The sequence below is a fragment of the Acanthopagrus latus genome, chromosome 7 (genome assembly GCF_904848185.1).
Source record: "Acanthopagrus latus isolate v.2019 chromosome 7, fAcaLat1.1, whole genome shotgun sequence".
Lineage (NCBI taxonomy): Eukaryota > Metazoa > Chordata > Actinopteri > Spariformes > Sparidae > Acanthopagrus > Acanthopagrus latus.
In genome coordinates, this window is record NC_051045.1 from 7,337,659 (window position 1) to 7,354,615 (window position 16,957).

The 16,957-nt window shown below is 41.3% G+C and overlaps 1 protein-coding gene across 3 annotated transcripts in view; it reads left to right on the plus strand.

Moving 5' to 3' along the window:
* slc12a5b (solute carrier family 12 member 5b) overlaps positions 1–16,258 on the plus strand; it is a 43,075-nt gene extending 26,817 nt beyond the window's left edge. Inside the window, exons 9-26 of one of the 3 annotated variants that reach the window (XM_037105493.1) lie at positions 77–244; positions 444–542; positions 663–720; positions 2,198–2,372; positions 2,577–2,695; positions 2,833–2,931; positions 4,091–4,210; positions 4,375–4,479; positions 4,572–4,740; positions 4,846–5,041; positions 5,497–5,666; positions 5,768–5,899; positions 6,104–6,211; positions 6,831–6,947; positions 7,806–8,008; positions 8,252–8,266; positions 8,370–8,486; positions 14,345–16,258. In XM_037105493.1, coding sequence (XP_036961388.1) covers positions 77–244; positions 444–542; positions 663–720; positions 2,198–2,372; positions 2,577–2,695; positions 2,833–2,931; positions 4,091–4,210; positions 4,375–4,479; positions 4,572–4,740; positions 4,846–5,041; positions 5,497–5,666; positions 5,768–5,899; positions 6,104–6,211; positions 6,831–6,947; positions 7,806–8,008; positions 8,252–8,266; positions 8,370–8,486; positions 14,345–15,644 — 3,470 coding nt within the window. In that variant the 3' untranslated portion in view covers positions 15,645–16,258. Of the gene's footprint in view, positions 1–76; positions 245–443; positions 543–662; positions 721–2,197; positions 2,373–2,576; positions 2,696–2,832; positions 2,932–4,090; positions 4,211–4,374; positions 4,480–4,571; positions 4,741–4,845; positions 5,042–5,496; positions 5,667–5,767; positions 5,900–6,103; positions 6,212–6,830; positions 6,948–7,805; positions 8,009–8,251; positions 8,267–8,369; positions 8,504–9,579; positions 12,823–14,344 lie in introns of those variants that run through there. The other 2 variants (XM_037105491.1, XM_037105492.1) reach the window with 2 other exon arrangements.
* The last annotated feature ends 699 nt before the right edge of the window (positions 16,259–16,957 follow it).

Below are 16,957 nucleotides of genomic sequence, written 5' to 3' on the forward strand. Positions count from 1 at the left end.
TATACTTTATCGATGTGAATGCCAACACATCTCTGAAGATCAATCTTCAGCGCTTGAATGCTCCTCTGTCTTTTAGAGAACCTGTTTGGTAACTACTTGGAGAAAGGGGTGATTATTGAGCAGCGCGGGCTTGCATCAGATGCAGATCCAGACAGTCCATCACCCACCTCCAACCGCTACGTCCTGGCAGATATTACCAGCTTCTTCACGCTGCTGGTCGGGATATACTTTCCATCCGTCACAGGTTAGCTCCATAAAAACATAAAATAGATCAATATTGCTGGTGTTAGTAATACATATATATGGTCATATTGTGTGAATGATAATGATAATGATAATTCTGTGAAGCCTTGTGCATATTTCATTAATGAGTTTATCTGGTTTCCTTTTCACACGTACGCCACTCATAAATTCCTGATTATTTCACCTCTGTCCACTCACAGGTATTATGGCGGGCTCCAACCGCTCTGGAGACCTGCGTGACGCTCAGAAGTCGATCCCCATTGGCACAATCGCCGCCATCACCACCACATCTACTGTGTGTATCCTCCACTAGCCCGAGGGCGATCAAACAGAGACTGCATTGTTCTGAAACTGCTGATGGATTGATGTTGTTTGTTCGAACATTTCCATCTGTATATTCCTTAACAGCTTTTCCACAGACATGTCTTGTGTGGTGCTGTTCGGGGCCTGTATTGAAGGAGTAGTCTTAAGAGATAAGTAAGTCTAATTTTCAAGATTAGTAAATAACATTAAAGGGATACAAGACCCCCCCTCGAGAGATCAAGTTTGCAGACGCTAGTTTACATTGTTTTAGCAACCTCAGAAAAAGACTGCATGATAACAATACATTGCAGTATATGCCTCCAACAAGAACCCACCATTAAAAAGTCACAAATAATGCTCAGAACAGTGCCTAACTTCAGCAACAGTACAAATAGGGTCCCAGCACATAGTTTGAGGTGTCATACGTCTGCTAGCTTAGCCAGATTGCTATAGTAAAGTGAACACAACTCACCACTCTCCTGCATTTCCGAGTGCGGTTAGAAATGCTCTGTTCCGTTCGTATCCCTGTCCGCTCTCAATAATAACTGTTATACATTAGTAGGCAAGACAGATATGAACTTTGATATCTTTTCATGGAGTAAAAATCATACATTTTCATCTTTGAGCTGTGGAACTCTACTGCACTTGGTGATCAACTCACAGGGCTTCCCCACAGCAGGAAGCTACTGCAGGAGAGTGGTGAGTTGTGTTCACTTTACGATAGCAATCCGGCTAAGTTAGCGGAGGTTTGATGCCTCAAATTACCCACTAGGACCCTATCTGTACTGTTTGGTGTTGTTCTGAGCATTATTTGGCTTTATGATGGAGGTTTCATCTTGGAGGCATATACTGCAATGTATTGTTATCATGCTGTCTTTTCTGAGGTTGCTAAAACTACGTAAGCTAGCAGTCTTCAAACTTGATCTTGAAACTTGAAACTTGTGTTAAACCATGGATTAAATTTAAACCGGAATATCCCTTTAAGGCCCTGTTCATTGCCTAAGCTAAATCCCCCATCCACCAGAAATGTGAACGATAAATTTTAACCTGTTTCATGGTTGTCCTTTTTCCTTGTGATCCGTATAATACTGAGGCTATTTAGCATTACCTCAGAATACAAGAACAGCACTCCTTATTTATCTCTGTGTCCTCCACCAGGGCCATGAGGAATGCGGGCTTGTTGCCTGGGACATGTATCTTTAATTTCAGTCTTCACATGCGTAGCCAAATTGTGCTCTTGACAGGCTTCTTCTTTTAAAACTAGCTAGTTGAAAACATTAAAAGGTCAGCCAGAAAACAGTGTTTTAAATCGACTCATTGAGGTTTGTTAACTTAGCTAACATTAGCCTCAATTTCACTAAAAATCAACCAAAGAAAAAGACAAAGTTGAAGCACCACATCTGGAAATGCGAGGCCTGTTTTTGTGCACCATTGTTTGATATCAAGGACCCATTGTTCTAGAAATGTCTAAATATTTCCAGTAATTAATCCACTGTGGGGCTGGGCTTTGGAAACATACCTGATCACATAAACATGAATCAGATGTTATTATTACATTATTAGATCCAGATTATCTGATGGAAAGATGAGTGAATAAATCAGTGGGTGTTTGTTCAGCTTTGAAGTGTTTCGTTTTCAACTCTCTTGGCAGGTTTGGTGAAGGGGTTAACGGTAACCTGGTGATTGGGACTCTGGCGTGGCCTTCTCCATGGGTCATTGTGTTTGGCTCCTTCTTTTCAACGTGCGGAGCCGGTCTTCAGAGTCTGACTGGGGCGCCACGTCTCCTGCAGGCCATCTCTCGGGACGGCATCATCCCATTTTTAAGAGTGAGCAAACACTGTAGCACTAAAATGCAAATGAATAGAAACAGACTTAACACGTATCAACAGGACCAGAACCTTTGTGAAAGCATGTGTATTTTATGCCTTAGGCTACAGAACCACACATGATTATCACATCATTTTATTTGTATTCTGGCCAAGAAAGTGCAATAAAATGTGAGTTCACTGAGTCCTTCCATGTTGCTGCAGGTGTTTGGGCACGGCAAAGCCAACGGGGAGCCCACATGGGCCCTTCTGCTCACAGCTAGCATTTGTGAGATTGGCATCATCATTGCCTCCCTGGATGCCGTCGCACCCATCCTCTCCATGTAAGTCTGCTATGACTTCACACACGCCATATGTTAATTGCTGTGCATGGAATCCTTCTTTATGTCTTTCTCTTTCCCTTTCCATCTGTTTCTCTCGCTCTCTCCCTTCCCTCGTTATTCCATTCTTCCGTCTTTAGGTTCTTTCTGATGTGCTACATGTTTGTAAATCTTGCCTGTGCTCTGCAAACATTGCTGAGGACACCAAACTGGAGGCCACGCTTTAAGTTCTACCACTGGTGAGAAATATGGTGTTCAGAAATACATATACATATCAGTACTTTCATTGTGTGAAACACTTTAGATTTTGATGGAAAGCCTCTGTGTGATAAGTAACCCACCGAGCAGAAACATATCCAAAACACATCTTTTCAATGTCTCTGGCGTCCAGAGCCAGAATGACAGTTTATGCTGTTTATGTTAATGTATTTTCAACATTCACTATGGTTGTCCAGGTGACATCCTAACAGGGAGCAGTATGAAAGTTTTTCCCATGTCATTGTAGAAATCTACCAGTCATCGACATCTAAAGAACCTCTTGTGGTTCAAAGGTTTTGTGATGGCCAAATTTTTCTCCATGTAGCCAAAGCTACATTCAAACTCAAGCATCAACCCCAGCAGCCCACATGAGGCATGGTAAAAACTTTAACTCTGGACAACGTAAGGATGTCACTTGGAAAATGCAAACTTGCAAAATCTGAAGTTTTTCATAAGCAGTAACTGGGTTTCCCTGGCAACACCTGAGGGTTTGACTTACAACTAGAACAGTTATTACAGACCCATAATGCTCTTATGCAATGGTGACGTTGGTCACAACAAACTAGTCCACTCAGCTGAAAGAAACCCCTCGGTTCAACGAGCTACCATTATGCTGACAGGATTCATTATCAAACACATTGTGATTGTTTAACAGACAGTTCATCTAATTTGCCATTAAGTTTAAAAACAAGCCCAGCTGACCAGCCATGTCATCATCCTCAAATCAATATCAAGAGTTTGCCAAGCGAACAACAGTCGATGCGTATGAAGTTGGGAGTTGAAGAGCAGATGGATGTGAGGTGATCACTTATGTCCACAGGGACTGTGTAGGCCACCACTTGCAGCTTGTGAGTTGCAGGCGCCATCCTGTGGTGTTCAGAGGATGATGCACTGAAGGACAACACGGTGTGTTGTAAATAAAAATTGACGAGGACAGACAACTTAATTGGAAGTACTTATGTAGTTGCCTCAGGGGCATCCATGTATCAGGATTGAATATTCACCAAGATCATCGTATAAAAAGTTATTGTCTTCATGGCATAGGCAGTGTAATATTTGTTGAATGAGCATTTGGCACAACTTCTATGAAAAAAAAAAAAATCAAAACCAAACCAAACATATGACCTCCATATCCTACAGGGCTTTGTCTTTCTTGGGTATGAGCCTGTGCCTGTCGCTCATGTTCATCTGCTCCTGGTATTACGCCATAGTAGCCATGGGCATCGCCACCTGCATCTACAAATACATTGAGTTCTGTGGGTGAGTAAACATCATGATCATGATGTTGTGTTGTTGGAGTAATATCCAGTTATTCCTCCAGTGTTGTTTGCTATAGCTGAATGATAGTGATGGATTCAATTCACTGGACTTATACATCAGTGTACCTGCACCATGTACCAACCCATCGATGTGTCATGTCACAGAGCTGAGAAGGAGTGGGGTGATGGGATACGAGGTATCTCTCTCAGCGCTGCACGCTTTGCTCTCATGAGGTTGGAGGAGGGACCGCCACACACCAAGAACTGGAGGTCAGTCATCAGCTTTGAATCTCTTAATAGTTAAACTTATATGTTGAATCTAAAACACAACTTTTTTGGTGCTATATTTTTTTTTAAATCAGGCCTCAGATCCTGGTTCTGGTGAGTGTGGACGCTGAGCAGAACGTAGAACAGCCTCGCCTGATCTCTCTGACCAATCAGCTGAAAGCAGGGAAGGGTCTGACCATCGTTGGCACCTCAGTCCAAGGAACATTCCTCGACAATTACACTGAGGCCCAGAGGGCAGATCAGGTCTGTCCTCTCATCTCTAACGTCTGGTTCTCCGCTGTGATACAAACACATATCAATCACATCACACAACTCTAACAGCCGCCTTCTCTCTCTGTTTATTGGTAGTCTTTGCGGAAGTTGATGGAGACCGAGAAGGTGAAGGGCTTCTCTCAGGTGGTCATCTCCTCCAATCTGAGAGACGGGACGTCCCACCTGATCCAGATTGGAGGACTGGGAGGTCTGAAGCACAACACTGTGATGGTCAGCTGGCCCCGAAACTGGAAACAGCCTGAATACCACCAGCAGTTCAGGAACTTTATTGGTAACTATTTAGGAACTGGTGAAATAAGAGAAGTAAGGTCACCCTTTAATGCATGGTGCTCACTACAGTTGAGAGATATTTGGAAGACATTTTGAAGCACTCGTCCCATCGACAAATCGGCCGAACCCAAAAGCCTCATCGACAATTACAGTTGCTTATTTTCTTTGTACCTCTTTTGTGATAAAAATGGAAGAGGGAAGAGGAGATGCACCAAGTACCTCTGGAAGAAATCTTTTACTCTAACAAGACACAAGAGTGAAAACAAACAGTTTGAAAAAAGTTGACTTTGAGATTGAGTGATTCATGCATTAAAGGATTAATGAATGTTAATTTCATGTCATTTCTCTGCTCAGTGGAGGAAAATAATGATGGTTATTGTGTACATGGCTACTAGACCCATATTACCCTTCAGGTCTTTTTTTGTAAAATGCATTTTTTCTATCTGCTCTCAACAGAGACGGTTCGAGAGACAACTGTTGCCAGTTTGGCTTTGTTAGTTCCTAAGAATATCGCTGCCTACCCATCCAACGGAGAGCGCTTCACCGAAGGTCACATAGATGTGTGGTGGATCGTCCATGATGGAGGCATGTTGATGCTTCTGCCCTTCCTGCTGCGACAGCATAAGGTGGGAAACAAGATATAATAAAATCTTTACATTTGCAGAGGTTGGATATGATTTTGAACATTGTGTTGATTATCTGTGAACGTTCCTGTGTTGCCCTGTAGGTGTGGAGGAAGTGCAAGATGCGCATTTTCACTGTCGCTCAAATGGATGACAACAGCATCCAGATGAAGAAAGACCTCATCACCTTCCTCTATCACCTGCGCATCGATGCTGCGGTGGAGGTGGTGGAAATGGTGAGAGACTCGTCTGACACTTAATCTGAGTTCACAAACAAATCCTGCAAAAATACAGAGAAGGTTTATTTTTGGGAAACTGTTAAAAAATGTTTTATGCTCTGAGATAAAGCCAGAGATCCAAACTTTCCTCCATAATTTGGCTCCTATGTCGGTACTTGACATCTGTATGATGAATGTTAAATGTTGACACCTACTTGACAGCATGACGGTGACATCTCAGCCTACACCTATGAGAAGACACTAGTGATGGAGCAGCGATCTCAGATCCTCAAACAGATGCATCTGACCAAGAACGAGATGGAGAGAGAGGTTTGTGCTGTAACATAACATGATACCCATGTGTTACACAACAACATGTACAGAAAACTCTCAGCTCTCTGTCTAATGAGGCATCCATGTGTTAAGAGATAATTTGGCAAGTGATTTTTTTTAGATTCTGCTCATGTGGATGAAATGTCTTGGCGCTCAAAATGGGTCTTAGGTTGAATATTTGAATAAGATATTAGCCTAAAATGTAAAATTGTGATATAATTTTTTGAAATGTGTAAATGGGACTGAGTAATGACTTCATACTACTGATCAATGAGCAATCAATGAACAACAACAAATATTAACTATATATTCTTTTAAAAACTGCATGTTTAAGGTTGATCTGTTGGTTGTTGCTGGAGAGATGCCATTTGTGGAGCAACCTTAATTTTCTAGTCAGCAGAGGCCTCTGAGGAACATGACATCATTCTGGCATTTTCATTATCACTCTGCTTCATATATCAGCTCTGGATCAGGGAATTGGTTTATAACAAGGTGTTGGTGCCTGGACTTGTTTGTTGCTGATCTGAGGGAAGGAAGGAAGTAAATTCAAGTCAGAAAATTATAAAATGAACCATTTTCTCACTATTTTTTTTATCTTTATTTTTGTTAACCATAGATCCAGAGCATTACGGATTCATCCCGTGGGTCCATTCGGCGTAAAAACACGCCTGGCATGCGTTCACAGCACAGTGCTGAGGAGGGAGCCAGCCTGGCAGAGAAACCAGAAGACGAGGTAATGTCGCCATGGCCCTTTTAGGAGATATAACATGTTTATTTACAGTACCTCTGAGCTCTTTTACAGCTGGTATTTAAATGTGATATGTATCCCTACATGTTATCAAGATAAGGTAACACAACCTGCACACACGCTGGCCTCACTACACAGTATAGTACTGATATGGATATCTGAGGGTTATTAAATATAATATGCTTTTATAAGACAGAACTGTGTTAAAACTGAAAGCAATATAAATGGGAAATAATGCTATCAGGAATAAACTACAGTGACACTCAGTAGACGGCATACCTCCACCAAGGTCAAACAATCCCCTTTAATTTATTCAACTCTAATCCAATAAGAATAAAACATATTTAAATTTGCCAGATCCAGATCTGAAATCGCACTCACTCATATTTACTGATTTTATACATATAAATGATTTTTAAATGAAAATCTTGGATTTATCCAGATATGCAAAGGTAGCCGATAACCCTAAGGTTAATGACAGTTCTGGTCCGCGGCCCATCCTTCATCCAAGTTTAGTGAGGAACTCAAAGTATTTTGCCGAATTCACAAGAAGGGACAGATCATTAATGATTTGTCATAGCAGTGTTTTATGAAGTTTATAACGTTCCCCGACCTCAACAACTCACAAAATTCTGTGATTTTAATAGCAGGTGTAAAATGGGCCGCTCGTCCTCACAACACCTCTTTGTCTTTGTGCTCCGGCTTGAGCAGAATTTGTCTTTCATCCCGTGGCTCTGTGTTCTCCCACCCGCCACTCTGACTTCCAGAGTTTTACTTATACTGACGGGTGTCTCTTCTCTCTCTTTCACCCTGTCGCGTCACGTCACGGTGTCCCTGTCTCAGTCTGTGGCTGTCTCCAACCCAAAACAGGTACAACTGATCCACAATAAGAACGCGTCCACACCCACCAGCCCAACCAGCCCCACGTCTCCGGCTGGGCCTGCAGGGGCCGCCGCTACTTGGACGGACAACAAAGGTGCAGACAAGGGGACGGCCCTTCTATCACCGGGCCCAGAGCCCGGCAAAGACCTCTTCAACATGAAACCGTGAGTGACCTGTCAGTTTCACTCAGCTCACAGGAAGCAGACGTGACACGTGACATGCACAAGTAACATGGGTCAGTGGGTAAATACTTGTGTCCATTGACTCACGTTCAAGGATTTAAAGTGAAACAATCTGTTCCTGTGCATGTGACAAACAAAACTTTGAACTCAAACAAGTGCAGATTTGTCTGTAAACACGTGTATGTAATTTACCACAACTATTTCCCTCCTGACACGCTGCTGCAGGGAATGGGAGAACTTGTAAGTATTGACATTTTGCAGCCAGACATACCATGTGAGCCGAGCCGTTATAAGACTTTTTCATAAACCAAACACAATGTGACTCTAATGTTTCTTACATTAGGAACCAGGTCGATGTGAGGCGGATGCACACAGCCATGCGGCTCAATGAGGTCATCACAAAGAAGTCCAAGGAGGCCAAACTTGTCCTGCTCAACATGCCCGGACCACCCAAGAATCGCATGGGCAATGAAAACTGTATCCTACAGCTTAAACACAACATACTGTGTGCCATCTTTTTGTACTCAGCTCAGTTCAGATCAGGTCCTTGTTCCACTAAAGGAACATCTTATTGCAGCAAGGCAGCATGGGAACATAAACATACGGAAAACACAACAAGTCAGCCGAAGACGTTTAAAGTCGAGGTACTACTGCTTCAATACAGAGTAAAATCATAAGTTCGGTAGATAAAAACAACAAGTGCAACAATAAGAATGGGATTTCAGCCGTTTATAGGCTATTGGAATTAAGAGCTAACTGCACCTGGGATAAATTAAAACTTGAGCCTAATTTTCAGAAACATGTAGTTTTGACCAGAAGGCAGAATCCCTTTTTTGCTGAACACGGATTTAGCTTCCTGTATAATTTACCAGCTTAAGATTCCAAAGACAAAGAAGGTCGCTGATCACTACTCACTGTCTCGAAAATGTCTCGAAAATTAGTAAATGGATAAATGTTTAAAACTCATGGATACATGTTAATCTATTATTAGGTATTGCAGGCCTATAAATGGTTTAAAAGTGTTGAATAAATGTAGTATTAATTTCCAGGATAAATATTTTGCATTTCTGTAATCTACAAATTAGTTGCAGCTTCACATTTCTTTCATTTTCAATATCGTGTTATTGTTAGGATCAGGAAAAGATCCGGTTTTAGATTAAAATACATGTATGGTTGTCACAAACATGGCTGGAGATGTCATCAAAAATATCTGTTTTCTGGTAGTCACAAACGAAAAAAATGTCAATATGGTAAAAATTTTAATGGTTCACAGGTTTTCAGAAACATTAAATGCACAAATCAACATCTTGCGACTGGGCTTTTGTCCCAGGAGTACTTGGTAGTCTTTACTACATTGTTACGTGAGCATTCAGTACTGACCTCAGCTGTAAAGATTACATTAAAAACATTTAAAAATTGGTTTCCACAGACAGACACCTGGCAAAGTACTCAGAGCCGCTTCTGTGGACTCCTCTACAGGACATTGTTTAACATGGTTTAAACTTTAATGGCGTGTTTGAAAACTGCATTCCTTCACTGCGACTGTCTCACAGACATGGAGTTCCTCGAGGTTCTCACTGAGGGTCTCAATCGGGTCCTTCTAGTGCGCGGAGGTGGACGCGAGGTCATCACCATCTACTCCTGAAGGGCTTTTAAAGGCCACTTCATGGACTGTGCCCTTTCTTCCTCCCTCTGTTACCATCATCTCTTGATTTAACCTTTAACCTGAGTACACAAAGAGTTATGCAACAGTCAACTCTTTGTTCTGGACTCGTCAGCTGATAACAGCAGATTAGTTTATGGCTACTTTTAAAATGTAACTTACTCTGACAGAAGGTTTTCAAACATTTTCAAACATTTCTTTCCCTTTTCTAATGTTAACTCTCAGCTTTCTGTCCTTTTGCTTTGTTTCTCCCTGCTCGACTGTACAAGAGGACTGATTTTTCTTTCATCAGTTTTTCTTATTTCACTGTTATTTATAATTTACGTTATTTATGTATTTATTCATCTAATCATGTCTGTCTTTGTCCCGGTCTGTTTTTGTCTGGCTGGAAGCACTCAAGTAATAAATTAGAGTGCTGGTAATGATATTAATTCATAGTGGAAATGTCAATATGTACATACAAAATGAAGAGAAGGGAAAATAGATTTAATATTAGTTTGCACTCATTTTAGCACCCTCGGTCAAACGCTACACCGTCTGTGTAAATGCAGGGACAGTATGTGTGATTTATGTTGACGCCCCGATCGTGAACAAACTGAGAACTACAGTACGACGGCTTGTCCTTGTTGTGGTCGGGATTTATCTGTTTATTTATGTATTTATCAGCATCACTCTCTCATTGAAGAGGGCCTGACAGAAATTAGAAAATCTAAATAAAATGATTTGATGCAGACTACCCAGATCTCAAACCTGATTGTTTGACCTCATTACCCCCCACAGTTGGACAGGGATCGTATAGACTGAATGGAATCACCGAAATGACATGCTGCAATAAAAAGCCTTTTAAACTCGATCTAAAGAAAAACTGATACTGATATAGACGTTGTGCTGGTTGATCAGGGAGCACTGGGATCTTAATTTTAAAAATATTTTGAGTAAATGCCTCAGAATGTAAAAAAAGAGCATTTTGTAAGTAAGTATTTTGCACATGATACAAAAAAGTTTCCATAAACAGTGTTTCTCTGTCACGTGAGGTGATCCTCTTCACAACTAAACCCAACCACTTTCTGAATATTTACAACAAAATGTGCCAATAGATATATATATATATATATTTTAAAAAGGAAATGTAAACTCTTAAGTAGAATATAGATGTAAAATTATGACAGTTTTCAGACCAGACATCTATACAAATATAAAAATATAAAGTGTTTAGGAGAAAATTATTAAATCAAGGATTTTATTTAGTTCTGTAAAAATTATTTGTTGTGATTGTAAACAGATATTTTACAATTTAATAGAAAAATATATATGATATTTCATAGTGACGTTTTATCTTTAAGAATGTATTTTTCTATCTTGTCAGAAAAAAAGGTAAGCATAATTTTATTATGGAAATATAATGAAAGCTATTTTATGTATGGTGATTGCACAATATTAAAGGAGTAGCTTTACATTTTGGGACATTTGCTCGTTTTGATTTTCTTGCAGAATATTAGATGAGAAGATCGATACCACACAACCAGCTGGAGCCAAAAGTCAGTTAGCTTGAAACAGCTAGCATGGTTGTGTCCAAAGGTACCAAAACTCGCCTACCAGGACTTCTAACTCATTAATTTATATGTAAGCTTTATGTCCATTAACAAAAGGCAGACAATATGTTAATTTGTGAGCTTTATAGATGTCTTTTGTTATCTTTTCATCTAGCTAAACTAGCTTGTTTTGGTCGCTACAAACATGGCTGACACTGTCCTGAGATCTCCTTTAAAGTATCTAGTTTCGTCATGCTGTCACATGTTTACTAGTAGTCTTCCCTTATCAAAGGTTTCCAGTGGTTTCGCACTTGCAAATGTTGAAACACAGAGCTGAGCGGCTGTTTCTTTCTAATGCTAGGCTAAGTTGCTGCTAGCCGTAGCCTCGTATGACCCACACAGGTAGGACAGTGGTATCAATCTCTGACGCTCTGCAGGAAAGCGAATAAGTCCATTTCTTAAAGCTTCAGATTTCTTGAAGTATTCATTTCCTGCTAGACTTACTGCACGCCATTTGAACATGTAAAATGATTAGCTGTGAAACTTATTAGGCAGACACAGAATGACACAGACGATAGAGACTGTTTGAGGAATCTTCGAAGGTGCGTATTTAACAGCTACAGCGTGATTTATGCATTAAGTTCTCCTGCAGTACTTCTCAGACATCTTTTGTGTGTGTGAGTGTGTGTGGAGAGAGTGTGTGTATACGATCAATATTTAGTTTCTATCTGTGTGTGGTTCAGTCATACAACATGAACATTTAAGAGGACATGACCAATGAGAGTCTGGGCAGTGTACTTTAATCATGCCCAATGTACCTATGTATACTGTAGTTTAGTTTATCATCCTCTTCCCTCTTGGGCCTATTGGTGCCATGATGTACTTTACATCAATTTCTAGCAAACAGAAAAATCATTAGGATTCAGTATCTTTTCCAGGAAGTCATGAGGCTTGTAAAGATCCTTTAGATTTGTGGTACGTATTATTTTCAGCACTGTAGCATAAACAGGACCTCACAGCTCAAACACATATGAAGTCTTTTTTTATTTTTTTCTTGGTAAATATCTGTGCAGCCCTCGGTGTTTCCCTCATAAGTCTAAAAATTGTGAGTGCAGATCATTAGCTACAACAGAATCTATAGTTACCTTTGACTTGAAAGAAGATGGTTTACGGGTTGATCTATCGGTCACAAGCTCTTCTGCAGACCTCACTCTGAAAGAGAGAGAGAGAGAGAGTGAGTGTGTGTGTGTGTGTGTATGGGTGGGTGGGTGTGTGTCTGCGTGTGTGTGTTGTGACTACATGCCTGTTTGCTGCATGTTCGTGTGTGGACCTGATACTTATTTGAGCACGGGCAATGTATGTATTTGAACAGCGAGATGGATCGACGAAGGGACATTTGTGGATAGATGTGTGATTGTAGGCTTAGAGAAACACGTGTACTATGTGTTGACATGGGTTTTATAGATATGAAATAGGCCGTTTGTATTGTCTTTCAATTGTTCAATTGTTTTACCATGTGTTATGCAACTATGTACGAGTAATGGTTTCAGGAAACCATTTTATATGTCGGCACTAAATGCAATAAATTAAAGTCATTTTATTACAACAGCAACCGTTCCAGTGTCTGTCATTTTGTATTACAGGGTCTGCTGAGATAGATACAAATGAACTGTTAGGACTGGATTCATGGTTTGTGATTTTGCAGATGTCCACTGAACACATGTCCTCTTTCCTGTACTGTTTCTGGGATGAGACCACAGAAGCTGCCACAGCCACTCACCACTATCTGAAACTAAATTGTTCATGTTGTTCTGCAGGGAAAGGAAACAGGTTATATGCCTGAAATGAGGTCTGTGGTTTGGGTTAAAATATCTATGTTTCTGCAGCGCCACAGTATCTCAGTTGGTTGAGATTGCAGCCCATGTGCAGAGTCTGTGTCCTCACTGCAGTGACTCAGAGTCCAAGTCCAGCCTGTGGCCCTTTGCTGCATCTCATCCCATTTCCTTTGATATCTCAAACTGTCCTATGAAATAAAGCCATCTAAAGTCACAGATGTAACTACTTAATGTATGTTACTGCAGTTACATCATGTATTATTTGATTACATCAAATTATTACTTTAGTAAGTTGAAATAACTCCCCAGTGACTTTTAGTTTCAGCATTCTCCCGGACTGAAAGCCCAGGGATCCTGTGCAACTACCTGGTGATAGATAATCGGTTAATTCTGCAACTACTTTAAAGAAGACACATAAACACCAACGTATTCTAAATCACAAAAATGAGTTGCTCAGCATACAGTTATATGCACTGACCAATTTCTATACCCTGATTAGCAGTCTGAACAAAGAAAGATAATGATGGATTTGGTTAACCCCAAATAAAACTGGTTCAACAGGACCAGACCAGGCTTTTACCTAATAAGTTGTATTTATCCAGGAGACCATAAGTTCTCACTTTAACCTGCTTCTTGAAACATGTTGCAGTCAAAGTGAATGATCTGGATGAAAAGTGCTGAACGGCACAGACCGCAGCTTGCCAGTTGAGGCATACATGTGTCTCTGACTCCATAATTCAGCAGATACTGTGTCCCAACTGATTTACCCAGCGTCCTGTTTGAAGGTCAACCAGGGTCATAATGCCTTTTTTTTGTTGTTGCTTGAACATTAAACCTTCAAAGAAGACGCCCATTTGTGGTTAATACATTATCTGATCATTTCATTCTAATGTCAGGTGCAAATACAAAACAAGCTATTTTGAATTTACAGGTGCACATTCAGGCTGTATCGTTCCTCTACTATAACCACAAAAACGCTGATACATGACAACAGTTACATGTTGTATTAAAATGGCCAAAGTCCACCCTGCGGTGTTTCTGCTTGTGTTCGATGGAGAGAAAGGGAGAGAGAAGGACGACCTGTCTTGACCTCTCTTATCTACACACAGATAACACAGGCTGCAGAAAGAAATGACTGTCATTCGCTCCAACGAGCTGTCAGGATGAAGACGCAGCCGACCAACCTGCGAGTGAGGTTACCTGTGTTTCTGTTTGTCACGGAGGTGATCTTTGTTGCTTTGTATGCTGCCTTTGTCACCTACGATGAACATGCGGATGCCAGATTTCAGAACAACAAGACTAACCCCATGGACAACGCCGTGTACAGGGACTACCCTTTTTTCGCTGACATACAGGTGTTAATTTTCCTGGGCTTTGGGTGCCTGCTGGCGTTTTTTCGACTCTATGGCTTTGGGGGGATGGTTTTCAACTTCCTCACGGCTACGTTTGCCATCCAGTGGGCCATTCTGGTGCAGGGGTACTTCCAGTTCAGCCATGAGGGTAAAATCCACCTCGGAGTGATCAATCTCATAAATGCAGAGTTTGCCTGTGCGGTGGTGCTGATATCTTTCGGGGCCGTGCTGGGGAAGACGAGTCCGTTGCAGCTGCTGATCATGGCTCTGCTGGAAGTGCCGGTGTTTGCAGTCACGGAGTGGGCCGTGCTCAAGTATCTGAAGATCAATGACGCAGGAGGCTCTATTCTTATTCACCTCTTTGCTTGTTATTTTGGCTTGGGCGTCACTTTCGTGCTGTACAGGCCTCGCCTAAATGAAGGCCACGCAAAGGAGAACACCAGCTACCAGTCGGACATCCTGTCTGTGATGGGGACCTTGTTCCTCTGGGTGTTTTGGCCTTCCTTCAACTCAGCGTTGACCCTGAAGGGAGATGACCAGCACAGAGCCATCCTCCACACCTTCATCGGCCTCAGTGCCTCCACACTCACAGCCTTCGCTCTTTCCGCCATGCTGAACAAAAACGGCAAGCTCACCATGGCTGATGTTCAGAACGTGACCCTGGCTGGAGGCGTGACGGTCGGGGCTTCTGTGGATATGATGATATCGCCTGCGGCTTCGTACGCCTTAGGTATGATGGGCTGCACTGCATGCATGCTGGGATACAAGTACTTGAGCCCCTTCCTGGCTCGCCGCTTCAGGATCCAGGATCAGTGTGGAATACATAATTTGCACGGACTTACAGGATTGATATCCTGTGCTGCGGGGATATGTGCCATACTGCTAGCTAGTGAGGAGGTTTATGGCCCCAGTTTGTATGAGATCTTTACCCACAGAGCACCAGTGGAAGGAGACCCGAAGCTGCAGCAGCTCCAGATGTTGATCCCTGGCTTACAACCAGGGTTGGGGAGGTCTGCCAAGGAACAGGCTCTCTTCCAGGTAGCAGCTGTGTTCTCCACTATCGGAGCATCAGCGCTGGGAGGCGTCCTGACGGGCTTCGTCTTGAAGCTGCCTTACTTCGCATCCCCGTCGGATGATCTCTGTTTTGACGATCAGCTGTTTTTTGAAGTTCCCCCAGACTATGATTCACCACTCAAACTCAGTGACATAAGCACAACAGAGGACTCTGCTGCCTGACACGCAACAGCCACATGCGGTCGATGCAAGATGAAGATGAAAGTGTAAATAAATGTTTCTATCCACAACATTGTAAATAAGTTGAATAATTGATCATAATAATGAACACAAATACAATTAATAGTTGTATTATGTATTGTCCGGCATGAAAAGGAAGTTGGGTGTTATAGTTCTGTTAGCCAATATTTAACAAGTTGATGGTGGAAATAAACAGTTTTTAAGATGTGTACATTTTTTTCTAATCACTCTGGTAATAACTTGAGCCTTTATGAGGGTGAAAAGTCAAGTAAAGCTTCAAAACCTCAACATATATTTGACGACAGTCTTCTTCAGATGCAATAAATTGTTTCTTAAGTGCTTAATTGCTCCTCAGACACAAAAACATAAGCATCAACAAACAATTTATGAGACTACTATAAAAGAAATTTTAAAAACAACAAAAGATCTGATATGAGAACATAAAACATAATATAACTTAACAGCTATCAGACCAAATAGAATTCGACGTTCATTCTGTACAAAACAAAAGTTACAGTGAAGAATTAAATTCAGATGAGAAGAAAAGTAGAAATGAAGGATGAAAGTAGCTTGTCTCCCTGTTCTTTCAGAGATTAATTGCACAGAAAAGTAAGTATGGAGACCCAAAAGGAACTTAAAGCTGTTTTGAGTGCAAACAGTAAAGAGTATCATACATTGCAGCTTTGGAGAGTAATGGGATACATGTAATGTTGTTACATAATCAGGACTAAAATAAAGGTATCCGTGTTCCGGTAAAGTTACAGGGGAACAAAGATTTAATTAGATTACAGATGTATTTACTGACAGGATTAGAATTTTAAAGTAAACACTGGTATACTAGTCTGTAACCATGACAACACTTGACGAGTCTCACACACCGTCACTCTGATGTCGAGTGAAACCAATAAAGAACACACGTACAAGTTAATAAAGAGATTTTCACTGTGCGCACTTGTTATCAGGATCCACAAAAGTAATGAAAAAGTAATCAAGTTACATCACTTTCATATTGTGATACTTGGATCACATTACTGAATACATGTTTTTTAACAGGTAAGTAGTTCCTTGATTTGTGCAAATGGCTTTCAGCAGCGTAATGAACAGCCCGGCAGAGGGTGCTAAGGCAGAAGCTTAAATGGGTTTTGTCGTGGCAACTGATAATCAGTCGCTTGTCGAGTACAGATGAGAACCGATGAAACACCAAGCTCCCACACAAAATTTCTTCCAGACGTACTTTGTTGCTTGCAAGTAAGAGTCACACACCAGCGGAGCACAGACGGTGGCTGAGGAGAGGC